Genomic DNA, 19,752 nt, shown 5'->3' on the forward strand with positions numbered 1-19,752 from the left:
ACGCTCTTATCCAGAGCGACTTACAGTAAGTACAGGGATATTCCCCCCGAGGCAAGTAGGGTGAAGTGCCTTGCCCATGGACATAACGTCATTTGGCACGGTGGGGAATCGATCCGGCAACCTTCTGATTACTAGCCCGACTCCCTCACCGCTCAGCCATCTGACTCCCTAATTTTCCCTTAATTTGCAATTTCCGCATTAAAACTATGAAATGAACTGAACTATGAACGCATTCAGAATTTAAATGGTGAACTATGAACGTGAACGATTCATATTGACTTGTATGAACTGAGCTTTGAACGAGTTCATGAGAGGTATGAACGTGTACAACACTGTCACTGACTTTCTGTCACATCCTGATTTTACCAGTCCTTATGGCATATTAACAAGCAAAGTACAAGATAGGAAACAAAAACCCTATGGCCTACTTGGAGTGATTTAGCATTGCTTCAAATGGACCAAGAGGTATGAAAAGTCTGTAACACCCATGGGCTGCATGTGGAGACCCTTTCCTGGACCCCCTGCAGTTTGCCGACAGAGCCAACAGGTCTGTGGACGACGCAGTTAACATGGCCCTCCTCTTCACCCTACAGCACCTGGACTCCCCATTATCCTACGCCAGGATCCTCTTTGTGGATTTCAGCTCTGCCTTCAACACCATCATCCCCGCCCTGCTTCAGGACAAGCTCTCCCAGCTCAACGTGCCCGACTCCACCTGCAGGTGGATCACAGACTTCCTGTCTGACAGGAAGCAGTGCGTTAAGCTGGGAACACATGTCTCTGACTCCCTTTCCATCAGCACCGGATCTCCTCAGGGTTGCGTCCTTTCCCCTCTGCTCTTCTCCCTGTACGACCCATCGTTGTGCTGGGACAACTTTACCCGATACAAAAAATATATATTTGTCTTTTCTTTTACCTTTCACACTGTGGGGTGTGTGAGACAGCCTGACAGTTAAAAGAAAAAAAAAAAAGCACTTAATTTTTTTATGAGGTAAAGTTGTCGCAACACGTGGGGGGGTCACAATGACTGAAGGGTCACAATGACCCGAAGATAACACAAGGGTTAAGACAGTGCAGATGGTTGATGGTTCAGGAAGAATACAGCCACACTCACCCCCATCACCCTTTGCAACTCCCCAGTCAACACTTCCTGGGCACCATCCTCTCCCAGGACCTCAAGTGGGAGCTGAACATCAGCTCCCTCACCAAGAAAGCACAACAGAGGAGGTACTTTCTACGGCAGCTGAAGAAATTCAAGCTGCCAAGGACAATGATGGTGCACTTTTACACAGCCATTATTGAGTCCATCCTCACCTCCTCCATCGCAATCAGGTACGCTGCTGCCACTGCCAAGGTGATCAGCTGCAATCTGCCTACCCTCGAGGACCTGCACACCTCGAGGACCCTGAGGCGAGCGAGGAAGATTGTGGTTGACTCCTCCCACCCTGGTCACTCCCTGTTCCAGCTACTCCCCTCTGGCAGAAGGCTGCGGTCCATCAGGACTCAAACCTCACACCATAAGAACAGTTTCTTTCCATCTGCTACTGGCCTCTTCAACAAGGCCAAGGATTCCCACTGACATTAACTATGCACCACGCACAAGCCAATTTTGCCGACGCATGCTGCTCTTTCAAATTATTATTCATAAATATATATGTTATTTGTTTAGTTCTTAGAATTAGTTTAACTATTGTACTTTTTTTCTTAATTTAAAATCCCTATGTTTATTTTCTGCACCTTCCTGCCACAGTAAATTCCGTGTTTGTGTAACATACATGGGAATAAACCGAATTCAGATTCTGGACACAGACCACCCCAAGGTCTATCACATTAGGCTCGTTTGATATCAGACAGCCGGACACAGCATCAATCACTGCCTGGCTCAATGAAGTGCGTTGCGGTTAGAAATGTTGTCTGATGCATTGAGTTGTCACAAATTGTCACAGTGACATCGATGATAATCCCACAAGAGCAAAGTTCTGTTGCTTCCCCCCGCCAACTGCATGATGGGAAATGACTTGCGGACAACTTATTTTCTCAACTTTTTTTTTTCTCCTTCCCCAACAGCTTTGGCATACTCTCATCTATATTCAAGGCTTGGCAAGACAGATCCCGAACAAGCCTATCGTCATTGTATTGACATATAATTACATAGACTATAACATGTGTAGAGATGGGCAAGGCTCATTGTATGGAACACCCAGAGCTGTTGCTAGGAATTCTGGGCCCCCTGAAAGAATATTGGTGGGCCCCTGCCCCCCGACTTCTCATCTCCAAACATCAATTTTACACCACTTTTTTTCTTAGACTATATGTATTATATGTTTTTCTTTATTTTTCTGTTTCTCTATGTTCTTGATAGTGCCTGACGCAATGCACCCAATTCGTATTTTTTTTTCAATTAACCACTCAGTCACTGGGTATGATTATGTAAAAATATAACAATATAATATATAATATGGGTGCAACACACCCAAACACTGCTTTTGTACACATTTATGGTTATGTTTCATGGAACAACTGATGAAGAACTGACATACCTCAGGGATGCAAACGGCGGAGAAGATTTGGATAGGTAGTGAAGGTTAAAAGTTGACCGTATATACTTTGTGACATATCTATGTCTACGGGTAGTGTAATGAATAGGAATGCTAAGGAAACACATGCTAGCTATGAAAAAGTTATAGGTAGAATATATTCTAAATATGAATATGAATAGGTTGATACTTATCAGAAGAGGTGATCCAGCCCCGTCGGTCTTCCTCGGTGGACTGCAGGTAGACTCCCTGTCTTTGTTCGCCTGAGTCTTCGTGCACCGAGGCTGCCAGACGAGGCTTCCTCTAGAGTGCCAGCCGCCTTAAATATGTAAGGCACAGCTGACAATGACCCTAATTATGTAAACAAATCCAGGGTCTCAAGCGGCGGTTATCACCCTAACAGTCGATCTCTAGCTAGCTACTTAACGGCCTGGATAGCTGCTGTCTCTCAGCTCTACTCAGACACAAGATTTAGCAAAAACACAACACAATACTACAAGTTAAAGTCACTTACTTAGTCAGGACAGTCACAATGCAGATTCAGTAAAACACTATTCGCTATGAATCTGGTTACAGATGTCAGGGCTATTTAACTACTTTCTACAATTACCCTAATTATGTAAACAAAGCCAGGGTCTCACGCGGCGGTGATCACCCTAACAGTCGATCTCTAGCTAGCTACTTAACGGCCTGGATAGCTGCTGTCTCTCAGCTCTACTCAGACACAAGATTTAGTAAAAAACACAACAGAATACTACAAGTTAAAGTCACTTACTTAGTCAGGAGACAGTCACAATGCACATTCAGTAAAACACTATTCGCTCTGCACTGCTCTGAACATCTGAAAACTAAATTGTCTTATCAATGCCATAGCTCTAGCTTCACTTTACTATTGTATGAGGAATGCAAGCTGTAAGATTAGCCCATGCAGGGCTCGAGACTAACTTTTTCCCCTTGGTTGCACCGCCTAACTTTTTTTATTTAGGGTTAGGGTTAGGTGCACCAGCACAAAATGTAGGTGCACTCAAAGTCACCTTTTTATCATGCTCCATATACATTCATATATATTATGTAAATGATCTTAAACAAGAATAAGGTGTAGGTAAATATAGGTTTTATTTGAAGCACAATTAAACTAAATACAAATTAAAATCTTGTGATCAGTGCTTCACTGAGCTGCCAAACTAAAACATTGCAAGTAAAATAAAACATTTCAAAATAGAAAGTGCTACTGACCTAACATTTCATGGCTCAAAGTATTAGCGGGTCCCCCCTTGCTGTCGCACCTGTAATTTGGCTTTCTTGCCCTTTGGCCTTGGCTAAACCAGCTTGCCACACTCTCCCTAGCGTCAAACACCCAGCTCCATGGGTTAGCTCCATGGCCCAGCTCCGTAACTCATTGGGTACACAATTAACTTTGACAAGGTGCCACATGAGAAACTTGAAATGTGTTGGAGGGCCGCATCAACAAAAACTTGAACTGAATTCTGCTCACTATTCATTTCCCCCCATTGTAAAAAGCAGTAAAGTATATATTTTGATTAGCAGCTACTGGTTATCAGAAGAATAAGATTATTCTGTACATTTGTATATAAATATTTTACATGTTGGTCAACTAGGAAAAGACTATCGAAGTAACAGTAAAAACAAAAATAAACATGACATCAGTGTTTCATTTAATTTGTGACTAGTTCATCTTCACAAACCATGAAAAGTTGTTTTGCAGTATGTTAAAGATATGCAATTGATCAACTTTATACAAAAAGCCGTACTTTTTTTCCAGTTGATTTTGTTCCGTGAGAGGAATCCAGTGGGCAAGTGCTTGGAAATCTGGCTGAATGTCTGACGTGGATATGCGAAGGACAGCTGATGATCGGGGACCTGCAGTTTAACTAGCAAACCATTAACCATCAGCCCGCACCCACTGAATCAGTCAAGTTCTTACCTACAATTGTAATCACCTTTCACCCCATAAACTACGGCCCTGGTTACACCTGTCAGGCATCTGTTAAAGGATGTTTACATTTATTGAGCATTTTTGTCACACCAGAATCAGCACACTTCTTGATTGGCATTTGCCAGCAAATTCCATTCCAAGATTGCCATTACATACCGTATTTCTTCGAATAAACGCTGCAGCGTTTATTACACACTGATCATTTTTGGTGAGGCGTTTATTCGAGGGTGGTGTTTAATTAGTAAGAGAGATTTAGAGAATTGCAGCTGCAGTGTGGCTATAGACCAGGGGTTCTCAAACTTTTCAGCCCACTATCCCTAAAATAATGGTGCCAGTGACTCGTTCTTACACTTCAGCTTTCAAACAGAAAGCTGTGCAGAAAGCACTCACCAGCAGCAACAGACCTGTAGCACGCGAACTTGGGGTTGATGAAAGGAGAATTCCCCAGTGGTGAAGTCAGCTACCTTGCTATATTTTTGGCTACATGTAATTGTCGCAATTACATTATTGGGGTGTCCCTGCCTTCGGCAAACACAAACCATTGTTATCTCACATATATATTTATTATTATTTATTATTGTTGTTTATTCTCGCGCCCCTAAAGCTTGTCAATATTTGGACTACATAGACAACGTCGGCGTCAAAATATTTGTCTTGGTCTCGATTGCGTTGCTTCTATTCGGATTTACGTTCCGTTGCACAGTTTAGGAGGTTACAACGTTTTTGTGTCAAAAAAGTGCATTCTGTCAACGAAGGGTACTCATTAGCCTACGTCACTACATCAGCACACGTTAGCAACGACGCATGGATACAAGGTGATAGAGACGTTCTAGTACGCAAGTTGGAGCTTGGATTATGAATGAAAAATACCACCCCCAAAAATTCCCAACCATTGGACTATGTTGCGAAAGCGATTTTGAGTGGAACTGCAATCTCGGATTTTTGATTAAGGTCGTGAAAGTCTTTGTAATTTGAGCGAGTGCGGGTCGCCCGTGAGACCGCCTAGTCTTTTAGGCGGCAGCCATGCTAGAAAGCGTCATAGTAGTATTTTCGTAATTTCATAGTTCAATTTTACACGAAAAACTAGAAAGAGGGAAATGTTATGACGATATGACTATTGTGAAGACAGCCAGGTGGTGAGATTTTAATGTAGGTTGCTGTAAAAACTTTGATTTGTTTGCTACGTGGGAGCCCCGTCAGCCTCCATTGACGATTGCAGCAGCAACAACAGTGTTGTCAATGAGTGTTGACACTCGTCGACAACAGTGTTGTTGATCTGCGTCTGATGAATATTTTCTTAATTTCATACAAGGGTCAATTCTACATCCAAATGGAGAGCAGTGTTTTAAAGATATGGCGATTGTGAAGACAGCCAGCGCGGGTCAGCATATTTTTGTTATTTGTGTAAAACTTGGAATTTGAGTGAGACCGCGTCTTGTTTGGACGTTAGCCTCTGAGTCACAGACTCTGCTCGCCCACTGGCACTGGCAGTGTGTAGTAGTAGGCTACAGTACTGTCTTCAATGCCACAGCTATGGCTAAACTTGATTATGTCTTATTACACAGCTGTTCTTAATGCTGTAGAATGCTCCATTCACTTGATTGGGGCTTCCCTCTCATATTTGACCGTTGCTATGCATATTTGACCGCTGTCAAGGGAAGTGGCCTTTTTGCCTCGGATTCACGTCTTTCGTAGCACTCCGCAAGTAGTCCAGTAACTTTTCAACCCCAGCGTACTCTGTTGCTTAGCGACGTCAGCTGATTTGAAGCCTAAAGAATGTTCAAAGTCTATGAAGTTCAACGTCTTTGGCAAACTATTTCTCTGCTGATCAACAATACGACAATTACAATTACTACAATACAATTTTTGGGGGGTGGTATTTTTCACTCGTAATCCAAGCTCCAATTTGCGTGCTAGAACGTCTCTATCACGTTGTATCCAAGCGTCGTTGCTAACGTGTGTTGACGTGGTGACGTAGCTAGCACAGATTACCCTTCGTCGACTAAAGTTACAAAAACGTTGTAACCTCCTAAACTGTGCAACGGAACTTAAATCCCAATACAAGCAACTCAATCGAGACCAAGACAAACATTTTGACACAGGCATTGTATAATAATTACTTATCTACGGACCCACCTACAACCGACGCAAGCAAGCACACCCTACAAGTTCCCCAGAAATTGTACCCTCTCTAGTCATAATGCATAATTTGTTTTCAACCAATGTCATAATTCAAAATTATATAATTGCATTCAGTATTAAGTGACTTTATTTGGTAAGAGTACAGTGCCTTTATTTTGAAGGCCTTTTGGAACGCTCGTGAGTGAGAGAGTTGACAAGCTAACAGCAAGCAAAGCATGGACAATTTAATTATCCGATAAAACTGTAGGGTTGTTTTCGGATGTTAGCGATCTAAGGAAAGCTCTATTCCCTTGTGTACAGCATGCAGCCAGCAAGGTATGTTGTTTTCTGTCTGTATTTTACTTTGGTGAACTTTATTTACATGCCGCGCATGTCATTGTATGTTCATATTAGGCTAATGTGGTCTTTATTTTCTCGTTAAACTGTGGGTTTAGTTTTTCACGGTGGATTTGGAGAAGAAGCATCAAACCTGCAGCAAGAAAACCACTTGTGTCTGCCAGTGCTTCGAGGGAATTATACACTTGTGATTTACTTGTGTAATAATTACTGTGTTTTAATTTAACCAATTAAATAACCGTTTTCTGATTTTTTTGGTGCAGCGTTGAATCGAGGGCAGTGTTTATTACTCAATGTTCATTTTTGGTGCAGCATTTATTCGAGGGTGGTGTTTATTTGAGGGCGGCGTTTAATCAAAGAAATACGGTAATTAGTCTCTTCTCAAATTCATATCCACCGTATTACCCACCATATTATAGTGGGTAATAGTACTTTCTCTTCACATGAAAATGTACTTAATACTTAATATATGAATTGTCTTAAGACCTGAATTGTCAACCTACATTTTGTTTCTTAAATAATCAACTCGTCAAGAGAATGAAGGTCACAATGGTGCTCATGGTGGTGGTCTTTGCCTGTGCTTCTCCCTCAGGCCATCTAGACGCCTTGTTAAGGGGTCTGGTGCTGGGGAAGCTGGGCAAAGCAGGCCACAAACCTACTTTGGACGAGGCCCGGCGGAGGTTCAAGGATCATGTGGAAGGCAAGCAGATCCTCTCAGCGGACCTCAGGAGCCCAGTAAGCTCTGCCTCTGTATGCACACACAAAAATAGTAATATGTGCTTAAGTTTGTAAAAAAAAAAAAGAATACTGGAAATGCACACACCTTTATACACAGGAGACCAAATTACATAATAAGGTTTTAGAATTCTATTGGTAACACATATACTGGAAACATAATGGAAAAACCACACCAATGTTCTTTTGTCTCCAGGTGTATTTAACAGTGCTAAAGCATGGAGACAGTGCCACATTGGACACAATGTTAAAGGTAAAGTAAATCAGTGCTTTTGGAAACATCTGCTCATATATATATATATATATATTCCTGTAATATATATATATGTATATATAGAAATTTTACAGGAATACCAGATTTACATTATTAATACCCTGTCCGTCAACACTCAACAAGAAGGGTCTGTGTTGACGCACAATGCTGGCCTCCATCTTTGTTAGAGAGAGAATTTTGACACCTGAAGAAGTCTCTAGTCTACCCAACCAAAATTAATTTTACCAAACAAAAACAGACGCAGACCTAGGTATGGGGGCAATCCAAAACACACAAGCCACTCTTATCACTTTTTGTCCTCAGCACAGATTCTTAATATCACACTTCTGCTCAACAGGCAGTTAAGTGTTTTAACAGTTCAATTTAACAGTGACTTGGCACAATCAGGATCAGAAAAACGAGTTTGAAGTGTTTCAAAATTAACAGGTTCTGCCCACAAGCTCAAAAATCTCTTGCCTTTTCTATGGTGCGTATATACAACTAGACGGGCTTCAAGGAATTTGATGGGAAATCACAAATCGCGGATGTTGCACTCCTGGCTGGCTCGCCAAGTGAAGAGGTCTAAGTCTACCCTATTGCTGTGAAAGTACCAAGTCAGTGAGGTCAATTGCCAAATACAAGTTCAAGACAAAATCTAAGTACAACGTCAATTCCCCAAAAGTTGGGACGCTGTGTAAAATTGTCAAATAAAAACAGAATTTAATGATTTGCTAATTTCAAACTCGTATGTCATTCTCAATAGATCAACTATCAACATTTTATGGGAATAACATGGGTTATAAGATTTGCAAATCATTCAGCAATTCGTCCCAACATTTTTGTAATAGGGGTTGGATTTATTGCAGATCTGGAAGGTGCAGGTGTCCAATACACACAACTTGAGCAGCTCAGAAGACTGGACAAAAAAACTGGGGGGGGGGGGGGGGGGGGGGGGGCAGGACGCACAGACCTGATTGGCTTTAGAAGGCTATCGCCAGGGCATGGAAGCTCCTATTGGGTCAAATGAGGTGTCAATAGAAAGGTCAGAGTGTAGCGGCCATCTTGACGTTTATTGATCGTAAATATTCGACGTGAAACTCCTTCCATGAGCGATAGTGCATGAGTGACTGCCATATCAGTTGGCAAAGTCAGAATTATGCAAAAAGAGATTATGGCTATTCGTGGAGGTAATACATTATTTTGGACAAACTACTTAACATGCTTTGATCGTTTGGACCTTTGGGAATGTAACCAGTTGGGATGTTTTGCATAACTATGGAGTTAGATTAGTTTCATAATTCAAACAAACAAACGCAACACGATTCAAACAAACTTAACACGATCCAAACAAACGTAACACGATTCATACAAACAAACGTAATACGATTCAAACAAACAAACGTAACACGATTCACAAATAAATGACCCTATTACATTCGTCTGCAACCTGACAAACACAAGTTACAAATCCCTGCATTCGTTGGTGTGAATCCCTGCATTCGTTGGTGTGAATCCCTGCATTCGTTGGTGTGGATTTTTGGAACTTTCCTGACGCGCTTAGATTCACAAATGCATTTTTTCTAAAAGATATCCTCTGCAGCCTATCAGATCGTCTCTTCCAATTTTAGCCAATCACATTAACGTGTCTATGTGGTCTTCAACAACCTGCCATAATGACGGACATCGTCTCCTTCAGATCACGAGCAATGTCGTCTGGTAGCATGTAGGTGAAATGTTGCTAGTTAATCTTATTAAACCGATGATCATACGTGATTGAATATTGTTGAGAATGGCAGGATTCTCGTGTTTCCTAGGCTAACGCAGAGCCCGTGCATACCCATATTAGACATTCTCAGGTGATTGGCTAAAATTGGAGACATCTGATACGCTGCAGAGGATATCTTTTAGAAATCTATACATTTGTGAATCGTGTTCTGTTTGTTTGAATCGTGTGACATTTGTTTGTTTGAATCGTGTTCTGTTTGTATGAATCGTGTTACGTTTGCTTGGATCGTGTTAAGTTTGTTTGAATCGTGTTGCGTTTGTTTGAATTATGAAACTAATCTAACTCCATACATAACTGGACAGCTGTGAGCCATATTAGGTAAGTACATACGATTTTCCTAACACTTTTGAAAAAGGTTGTATCGAACAAAGACATTGATTGTACTTGCTGTTGCAACTCGATCTTGAATTAGTGTATTTAAATGGAAGCACAAGAATAACTGTAGTAACTGGGGGAGGAGGGGGCAGCATTTCCGTCCCGCGGGCGGGCCTGGACCTTAACAAACAGCAACACCGGGATCAAAGAGGACTATCAATGGCACCAAAGAAAATAACATAAACAAACCCTTTGACTGGTGCTAAGGACCTAAAAAGACAGTGGGTGGTGCTCACTGCTAACCTGGGGTAGTGACAAAAGATATAACTGTGTGGGTGTAATATGTAGACCCCGGGGTATCTTACCTATCGTTGTTTGTGTCGGTGCGCGCAACAAAACATACAAGTAACAAAAGACAAACAAAAAGTAGGCTACTAACAAAAGTAAATGGTAAAGACAGATACATAAAGACCAGTCCAAAAAAACAATACCAACGATAACTCAAAAACAGATCTGCCACAGCTCAACTCAAAAACCAACTCTCTCACAAAAAATACACAGAAACAAAGGACTCTTAAAGGGGAACGTCTGATGGGGAATCTGGAACAGGTGTGATGACTTGATGAACGATTGGACCCAGGTGTGCACCAGTGGCAATTTCTTTAAGACTGCAAGGGAAGCTCGGCCTCCCCTAAAATGTCAAAAGATTAATGGTCAAAAATGTATTATTAATACTACAGAAATGTACCATACATTTTAAATGTGTTATAACACATTCATCTCGAAGACGAGTTTGTTCAGAATCAGCTACATATAGCAGGCTGACTGACTCAATTTTCTTTTCATACTTTCACATTGCGTCACAGTGCATTTCCCTGTTGAAGCCTGGCGTCCATGGACTTCAATGGTGCTGCTTTGAACAGTTTTTTTCAGTGCTTCGAAACTACGGTCATTGGATAAATGCTGCGATTATATCCCACCCACGGATGCTCGGCGTCTCTGGGGGTAAATGGAGGAGTGGGCTGGCCTGGAAAAAGTGATTTTGTAATATAAAATGTCACCAAAGCTATTCGAGCACAGTCCAACCTAACAGTGCAACCTATTTCTTGGTATTTGCCTGGCGAAATTGCTAACCAATTTTCATCATAAATTTAATACAATTATACACCACATTCCTTGTTTCAGTTTAACCTAATTCCCACATTTCCTCCTTGAGTTTAATATTTTTTCGTTTGTTCATTCATTCATTCATACAAAACTGTAGGCTATGCTAGTGTCATGGGTTGAACTATTTTTATAACTATTTTAACATGTAGGCCGAAAATGAGCTTCCCCTCTTTGGCCGCCACTGGTGTGCACATGTGTGAAGTAGGAATAGGAAAACAGTAGGACGAGATAAAACACAAAACAGAACACAATACATGCAAGGGTATACATAACGTGCATGTCCGTAACAGTCACAATATGGGAGGGGGGTGACAGTCAACATAGCTTTGCAAGCACAGAAAGACACTGCATTCATGGTGATAGCTTATGTTTACTCTTTAGATAGGGCTCCTTGATGTTCCTCCTATTTTCCTCGTTCAAAGTTGCAAAGTTGCACTTTGGTAACATTTTGACCATTGACCTACACTCTAATATCCCAGACATTTCCTAGTCGCATCTTACAAAGAACTAACTTCTAATAAGGTAAAACTAAGGTATAATAACTAGGGCTGTCAAAGTTAACGTGTTAACACAATCTCAATTTAACGCACAAAAAAAAATCCCTGGGAATTGTCAAAGAAAATTATTGCTGGACTGTGTAGATTTCAATATAGTCAAAGATGGCGGTTTCAAAACAATTTATGTAGACTATACAATTACATATGATTAAACAAAGCTTTGCTGATCAGTCATTAACGAAGGAGGTGCCATCCACACAGATCGTTCGTAAGAGTGATAGAGAACTATCACACATGCACTGCCTTATATAAACTTTAGATAAAATGGCATTCTATAAGGTCAATCAATGTAGCAAACTCTGTGATTGGCTAACTCAACTTAGTGACAGCTTGAAACAATACATCTCCAGTGTGTCCCAAAGTTCTTTGATGTCACAGCTCTCTCCAGAGCAGTAGATTATAAAGCCACAGGGTTTGACCAGTCAAATGGTCAACTGTCCTTTGTGTGACCATCTTCAAACAATGAAACAGGACACAGTCCTTCTAGCCAAAGTTCAGAGCAACTGTCTCGTGGACCCCTTACAGTGACCAGAGGACAGAAGGCCATATAAAATGCTTCACCCATCCCCCAGGGCAAGCTGCCCACAGAGCCATCAACACCTCACATTCCTTTGAACTCAACATAATTATCTTCCCTTCCTGTCGCTTACCAATGAACATAGAAGATTATATATTTCATACACACATCTATGCATATGACCAACATTTCCACGACAGAATCACCTGTCGTTACATGAATTCGACTGACGACGGTAGCTGAATGATGGAAAGAGGGCTTTTAGATGGGAAGTTCCATTTCAAAAAGTTGCCAGACTTATTTGAGACTTTTTTCAAAAGTTGACAAAACTAAGGCTGTGTGTACCGATTGTCAGGCTGAGTTTACTTCCACCCTAAACTATCACATGCAAGCAAAGCACACAGCTAGCAGCAGCGTTAGCGGTAGCAGCTGCAGCGTTCGCTCGGTAATATATGGCAGGCAACACTCGCAAAAGAAGCGAGCAGCTGACTGGGTTCAACAAAGTAGAAACTGTATTGTTCAATATTAAGGTCAATCTGGGTTGTTTAAGTATCTGAAGTATGTTTTAGTGAGATTTGAATATTATGGAGCAAGATATTGTAGTAGGCTATGAGACAACATGTCTTAAATGTGTTTTATATTCCAGAATTTTTTCCACAGGGACACTTTTGCACTTTTGAGGTTCTTGCTGTTTAATTGTAACTTGTCTAACTACATGCTCTTATTGCTCTTCCCTTTGGGACTTATTTGGTTTCACAATGTATGCTTCATGTTTGGCTACCCGCAATGTTTGGGGCTATTTCGCTGTTATGATCAGTGACCTATGCACTTTTGTAAAACTCTCTCTTGGAAGTTGCTTTGAATAAAAGCGTCTGCTAAATGCATAAATGTAAATGTGACATTTGTAAGTCTAATTTTGTGGATGTTTATTATACAGCAGTATAGTTTGTGAGTTAATAAAACTCCCTCACAATTTAAGTTGTGTTCCATCTGAACTTGTTATATGGACAGTGTCATCCAGTTTGAAGTTAAGTAAACCCTTTTAATGTTAATTAAAAAAAATATTAGGACAAAATTAATCATATGAAATAATGCGATTAATCATGATTAAATATTTTAATCGCTTGACAGCCCTAATAATAACTAATAAGCACGTTTTAGCAAACAGCATAATGACAGTTTCCATGATACAAGCAACATCATTCATAGATATCATATTTTTCTTCTGAACTGTACAAAAATAATTAAGTCATAATTAGTTGTAATCTTTAATTATTGTTGATTGATCAGTGGTTAATGACAGATCACTTCACACCAGTAGACTTGTCTGGATGTCTGGCCAAACAAATTTGGGGAAGGGTTTTGGTCTGAGAAGTAACCAAGAACCTGATGGTCACTTTGGCAAAAGAACCTTCCTGGAAAACAGACAATACATGCCTTAACAGAAGCAGGGTGGGGGCAAGTTTATGCTGTGGCTTATTTTCTGTAGCCGGGACAGTTGCCAGGAATGATAAAACATTTGGTTATTGTGTTCTTTATTTATTTTATTTTTTTCACAAATAGAATGTTTTACTTTCCAAGGGCACTGTAAATGAATTAGCTGAATTGCATTTTATATGTTTAAGTGATTATAAGAAAGCCTTGACTTAAGTCTGATCGCTATTAGTCAATATTAGCATTTGATTTCAAATCAGAATTGTTTACTTAAGTATTGTCAACCTTATGCTGAAATACTTTTCTGTCTTTTCCCTTATGCCCCTCCTGCCCCCCTTTCCTTATATCCTTAGCTTCACAAGCAGGCAGACATGCAGGAGGAGAAAAACCGCATAGAGAGAGTGCTGGGAGCCATTTCAGCTCCTGACCTCATCCAGAAGGTCCTCACCTTTGCTCTCTCGGTAAGCACAGCTCCATTTGCCATTTATTGGGTGTGCCTGCCCTCGACGAGCACAATCATTGTTCTCTCTCATATGTATTTATTATTATTTTTCCATTTAAGAATTCCGCAATATTTGAACTACATAGACAACGTCGGTGTCAAAATGTTTTCGTCTTGGTCCCGATTGTGTTGCTTGTATTTTTATTTAAATTTCGTTGCACGGTTTAGGAGTTAACAACGTTGCCTTGGTGCCTTGCGTGCACCAAGGGACCTCAGTCTCAGCACACGTTAGCAAAGAAGCATAGATAGGACGTTCTAGTAAGACAGACGGCAATATCAGCGAGCCCTTTTTGGCCATGTACCTACGAACATGTCTTAATCTGCTAGACAAGTGGGTTCCCCTTAATTCTTTTGATGAGCAGTCTCACAAGCCCTACTTACCCGGCGTCATGGAGCCGACCCGCTAAATAGCTATTTAGCACTAGCGTTGTTAGCTACTGTATCCCTGCCTGTGTTTGCGCTGTTGCTCAGCAAGTGCCGTGCCGTGGTGTAGGACTGAACGACAAGTGCATCATACATTTAAGCAATTTAAGACTTGAATGTACAGTACGTAATGTCATATTAAATAATGTATTTGAACTCAAGCTTGTGTGACGCATTGCTGTATCGTTGCACGGTTTAGGATTATATTACAGTAATGCTTGATATATTTTTTGATTATTTAACCCTTTCCTGCCAGCCTATTTAAATATTTGAACAATTATTCTCATGGTTCCTGCCTTAATATCTTTGCCGTACAACAGTGGGGAACCTTCAGGGCCTTCTACGCCTTCAGAGAAGGCCTAAACAAATTATAAATAATAATATATTTAATACTAATAATATAGCATTCAATAAATACAAAATAAAAAAAATATCTCATTTAATTTAATACAATACATTGAATACATTTTCTCTCATCTATGTTCTATAGTTAAGCTTACTGTCAAGTTCATGTCCTGAAAACATGTTATCCAATCAGAATCGTCTGTCTCTATTAAGGCCCAGTTAGCTGGCTCATTCATTGGTTAGGACTTCACAAATCCTGGGGAAGGCCAAGCTATGTGTTTTGGTGTGAAGAGTGACGGGCAAATCGACCAATCACGCTTTGATTTCAAGTGGGCGGGAACAAAACAAAACATTTTAGGCCTTCATGAAGTCCTAATCTCTTGCAGAGTGGTGAGAGCGGTTAAGAGACAGAGGCAACGTCCACATTAGCCCGGGTAAATTTAGAAACGCATACATATGTCTGCGTTTGCACCTCCAGTCCACACTAATACGGCGTATTCGGAGACATTTGAAAACGCCGGGTTCGCGTAGTAGTGTGGACGGGGTCCACTGAGCTTTTCAGATACGATGACGTTCAGTTGCCATGACACTGGGATTAGCTTGCGCTCTATAGCTATAGCTAATGTCAAGATGAACATGGAAGGTGAAAGAAATATGCTGCTCCATCTCTATAATTTATTTACCAGTTTAGTTAGTGTACTACTTCAGATACAAGTATTATCACTTAATAGATACGCGTTACTCCTATGCAGAAGGCGAGCGTTGTACTCGGTGTGCCTGAACAGATGTTATTGACGTTATGGTCTATTTGTTTACATCCGTCATCGTTAGCTAATTAAAGGATTGCACTTGTTTAACCCATTCAATTTATCATATTGTTGCATTTTTCCACGAAGATTTTTTTCTCAGCGGTGATGGCCGAGGTGAAGGCCCAGCTGTTGTACTCACGGTTCGCCACTGCCGTACAATCACCAATTTTATTTCTAAAAACGTAAGCTCAAAGCACATCTATTGGTTATGGGATTACTGGGTCTGAATAATAAATATAACTTCATCATCGTTAACCATCTTTTGCCTAAGCGGAGCCAGAGAGGATACCATGGGAGATGTCCTACAGTCTTAGATTTACCGCTTCAAATAGAAAACAGAGATTATATTTTGACTAAAGACATGTTTCTTAACATTTGTTGTCAATATCGTCGTAGCATTTGTTTGTATGAGTAACGGGTGTTACTTCTGTAAAAAATTAAATTAAGTGATCCGGTTTTGCTGTTCGTGACAGGCAGCTATGACAGTAGCACTGTTTAGCCTTGATTTCTGCAGATTTCTGTGAAACCTGCAAAAAATAAATAAACAAACAATCTTTATTATGTACCCTTTCAGCTAAATATATATTCCTTGTTTGGCCAATTTGGTCGATTGTGGAAGAAAGGCAAACCTTTTTAGTTATGGAGAGGAGAATAGCCAGCTATAGCGCTACCTTATTTTTTCTTTTTGGGGAGGGGGGGTCGGTTTTTCCCAATGTTTTCACTAATCACTAGAATGATTATAACCTTTAAATAAAAGATAATATTTCTAATCTGTCTGCTGTTCTACATTTCCCACAGAATTATGTATGTTTCATTTGCTCTACGTTTTCCGCTATCTTGTATTAAAAGATGTTGAAAATGAGGTTGTCTGATGAAGTATAGGCATAAGTATATAAGTATATCTTCACAGGCAGTGAAGATTTTTGTTAAAAGAATTGTGGCATGAAATCTTCTTGATAAAGGATGATTTGCCTTACATAATCATGCATATTTTTATATCATTAGAAAGCCTTTTCTTCAATAAATAGTTAATGTGTATGATTTAATATGAAAATGTATGTAAATGTGAATATGCATATTAGGGGTGTCACGATACCAAAAATTCAGTAGTCGGTGCCAATACCATTAAAATAACACGATTCTCAATGCCAATTTCGATACCATGGTAAAAAAAGAGAGGATTGTCTAAGATTCCATGTAGGCTACTTGAACCATGAACTTCTTTAAAATATTTGAAAAATAGCAAAATGTCCTACAAAGACATACAAAACATGTGCAATAGAGCAAAGCACAACATAATAAAGTGCAATTAAGCCATTCAGCTAACAAGATGAACATGACATGAGTTTACCTTCTAAGCTATGGGCTAACGTTAAAACTACAGCTAACCTAAACTATGTACATAAGCCATTGTAACACACGTGCCCACCATCTCAAACATCATGTAACGTGTATTTTAGTATGACAGATTAAACAAACAGAAAAAGAGCATTCTTTGGATGTATTCAGAATTTCGCCCCGACTTCAACGAACATTGATTTATTTTGTATGATGCCAGATGTTAGCATCGGTGCTGCGCCTCTTCTGGAACTGAATCAGAACTTGCCTTGAATTCTTTAAACAAATCCAGATGACGATCTTTCAGGTGCTTAGCTAAATTGTAAGTATTCCCCCTTGGTCTGAAGACTGCGGTAGCATTTTTTGCATAATGGCTTCTGCGGATTAATTATAACGCCACGGTCATCTGCCTCAAAGCAAACTACTTTTTTTGCCTTTCTTGTCAACAAGTCGAAGCGGGGCGATCGCTAAAGCAGCAGTTGTTATCTTGTTTTTCTTAATGTAAACGTCGACTGGAACACTCCTGAAAGCGCAGCACCGATGCTAACATCTGGCATCGGCGCTCACGGTACTTACGGTGCTTCAAAAAAATTGGCATTGTCTGTGTTTTGTTATTTTAGCATCAGAAGGTACCGTAAGTATCGGTTCTCGTGACATCCCTAATGCATATGAATATCATATTCTGGCATCAAATGGAATTTTGGGAGTTTTCACTCAGGCAGGAAAGGGTTAAATGTATTTGAAAGTTATATATATATATCGGAACCACACAATAAGCCCATAACTATCTTTGTTTTGTTTGGAAAAATAGATGAGACCATGAAACTTAAAATGCTTTATTTATTATTCCAACAAGGCACACTACTGTAATCACACACATATTTGTCCTTGTTTATGCCTTTGGCAAGGCACAACCTTGTTCTCTCATATATATTATTTATTCATTTAATATTATTTCCCACCCATAAAACGCTGTCAATCTTTGCACTATGTACAGGGCTCAAGACTAACTTTTTCCTTGGTTGCACTGGTGCGCCTAACTTTTTTATTTAGGTAGGGTGACCAGATTTGAGTTTGTGAAAAAGAGGACACTTCGTCGCGTCGGGGGGGGGGAAGGGGGCAGGGGCGGATTTAGAAAAATATTCATGGTGTGGCAAAAGGGTGGCAGGAGATTTTGAGGGGTGGCACCCCGTGGTAAAAGTGTGTGAGATAAAAATGAAAAAACTAAAGGCTGTGCAACATGTATGCATAGTCAGCGAACAATGAAATTAATTTGAGGATTATAGGTCACATGACAAAAAAGCTATGGAAGTTTGAAGATTTATTTTGAAAACAAAAATATTTTTTAATAACCTGAGATGAAAATGAACAAAATAGAGGCTGTGCAGCATGAATGCATACTTCTTCAACAGTTTAACATATTTTTTGACACTCTTAGTTCACGTTGATGAAAAGCTATTGACTTTTAAAATGTGTAATTTGTTGACGGTCCCTAAACTTACGCGTTGTTCAGGCAGCCAAAAGCATTGGCTAAGCGGCCGGTCGCAGCAGTGCTAAACAACGGTAAAAATAACACAATACTGGGCGTCCGAGTATCTGTTTAATATTGAACTTCAAACTAACTTTACCACAGTCATCTTTGTTGCTGCTTTCCCAAAGCATTCACGATTTAACGTTATTAACCTAAATTCAACAGGTAAAGTAACGTTGCAACGCCTGTTAGCCCTGAACTCTTCAAATTATTAGTCATCAATAGATAATTGCTTAACACCTCATTCCTCTGGTGTGGCCTGCTATCCGTGCCGAGTTGGAGCCTTTTATGGTCAGTTTGCGCCTTCCTTGTGTTCAACTTCGGTGGCGGTGTGGGGTGGGTGGATGGAGTCGTTTCTGCTGCATTTACTTGAAATTCGGATATTACAAATTCGCTCTTGCAAATGTCCGACTCGGCGGAGTGGGGAGGGTGGTTGGAGTCTCTAGCGCTGCATTCACTTGCAGTGCAGTGGGATATTAGAAATTTGCTCTCGCAAATGTCCAATGAGCCACAACTTTTCTTTGTTTACAAAGCTGCCAACTGGGGTGGCAGCTGGGGCGGCAAGGCTATTTTTTGGGTGGCATTTGCCACCCCATGCCACCCCGGTTGATCCGCGAATATCCAACGAGGCAAAAACCCGGACGATTTTGGAATCCCTGCCGGACGCATTTTTTAGGTCTCGAAAAGAGGACATGTCCGGGTAAAAGAGGACGTCTGGTCACCCTAATTTAGGTGCACCAGCACAAAATGTAGGTGCACCCAAATTTTCTTGCGTCGCCACAATTTCAAGGTCACCTTTTTATCATGCTCCATATACATTCATATATATATTATGTAAATGATCTTAAACAAGAATAAGGTGTAGGTAAATATTGGTTTTACTTGAAGCACAATTCAAATAAAAATATTTTAAGTGCTTCAGTGAGCTGCCAAACTAAAACATTGCAAACAAAAGAAAACATTTCAAAATAGAAAGTGCTACGTCTTATAGCGGGTCCCCCCTTGCTGTCGCATGCCCTTCAGATGGCCAACACCTGTAATTTTGCTTTCTTGCCCTTCGGCTTTGGC

General features: G+C 40.4%; 1 protein-coding gene and 1 long non-coding RNA gene across 10 annotated transcripts in view; one reads left to right on the forward strand and one right to left on the reverse strand.

The window, feature by feature from the left end:
- Positions 1-19,752, forward strand: part of npepps (aminopeptidase puromycin sensitive) — a 215,139-nt gene that overhangs the window by 170,447 nt on the left and 24,940 nt on the right. For all 6 annotated transcript variants that reach the window (XM_047043674.1, XM_047043669.1, XM_047043671.1 and 3 more), the window contains 3 exons: positions 7,565-7,707; positions 7,904-7,960; positions 14,090-14,197. In XM_047043674.1, the coding sequence (XP_046899630.1) occupies positions 7,565-7,707; positions 7,904-7,960; positions 14,090-14,197 (308 nt within the window). The remainder of the gene's footprint in view (positions 1-7,564; positions 7,708-7,903; positions 7,961-14,089; positions 14,198-19,752) is intronic.
- The window catches only part of LOC124483298, a 58,990-nt gene continuing 46,880 nt past the window's right edge, over positions 7,643-19,752 (reverse strand). For all 4 annotated transcript variants that reach the window (XR_006957807.1, XR_006957805.1, XR_006957808.1 and 1 more), the window contains one exon: positions 7,643-7,720. This is a non-coding gene — a long non-coding RNA (uncharacterized LOC124483298). The remainder of the gene's footprint in view (positions 7,721-19,752) is intronic.

This window comes from Hypomesus transpacificus, chromosome 21 (assembly GCF_021917145.1).
Source record: "Hypomesus transpacificus isolate Combined female chromosome 21, fHypTra1, whole genome shotgun sequence".
In the NCBI taxonomy this organism is placed as follows: domain Eukaryota; kingdom Metazoa; phylum Chordata; class Actinopteri; order Osmeriformes; family Osmeridae; genus Hypomesus; species Hypomesus transpacificus.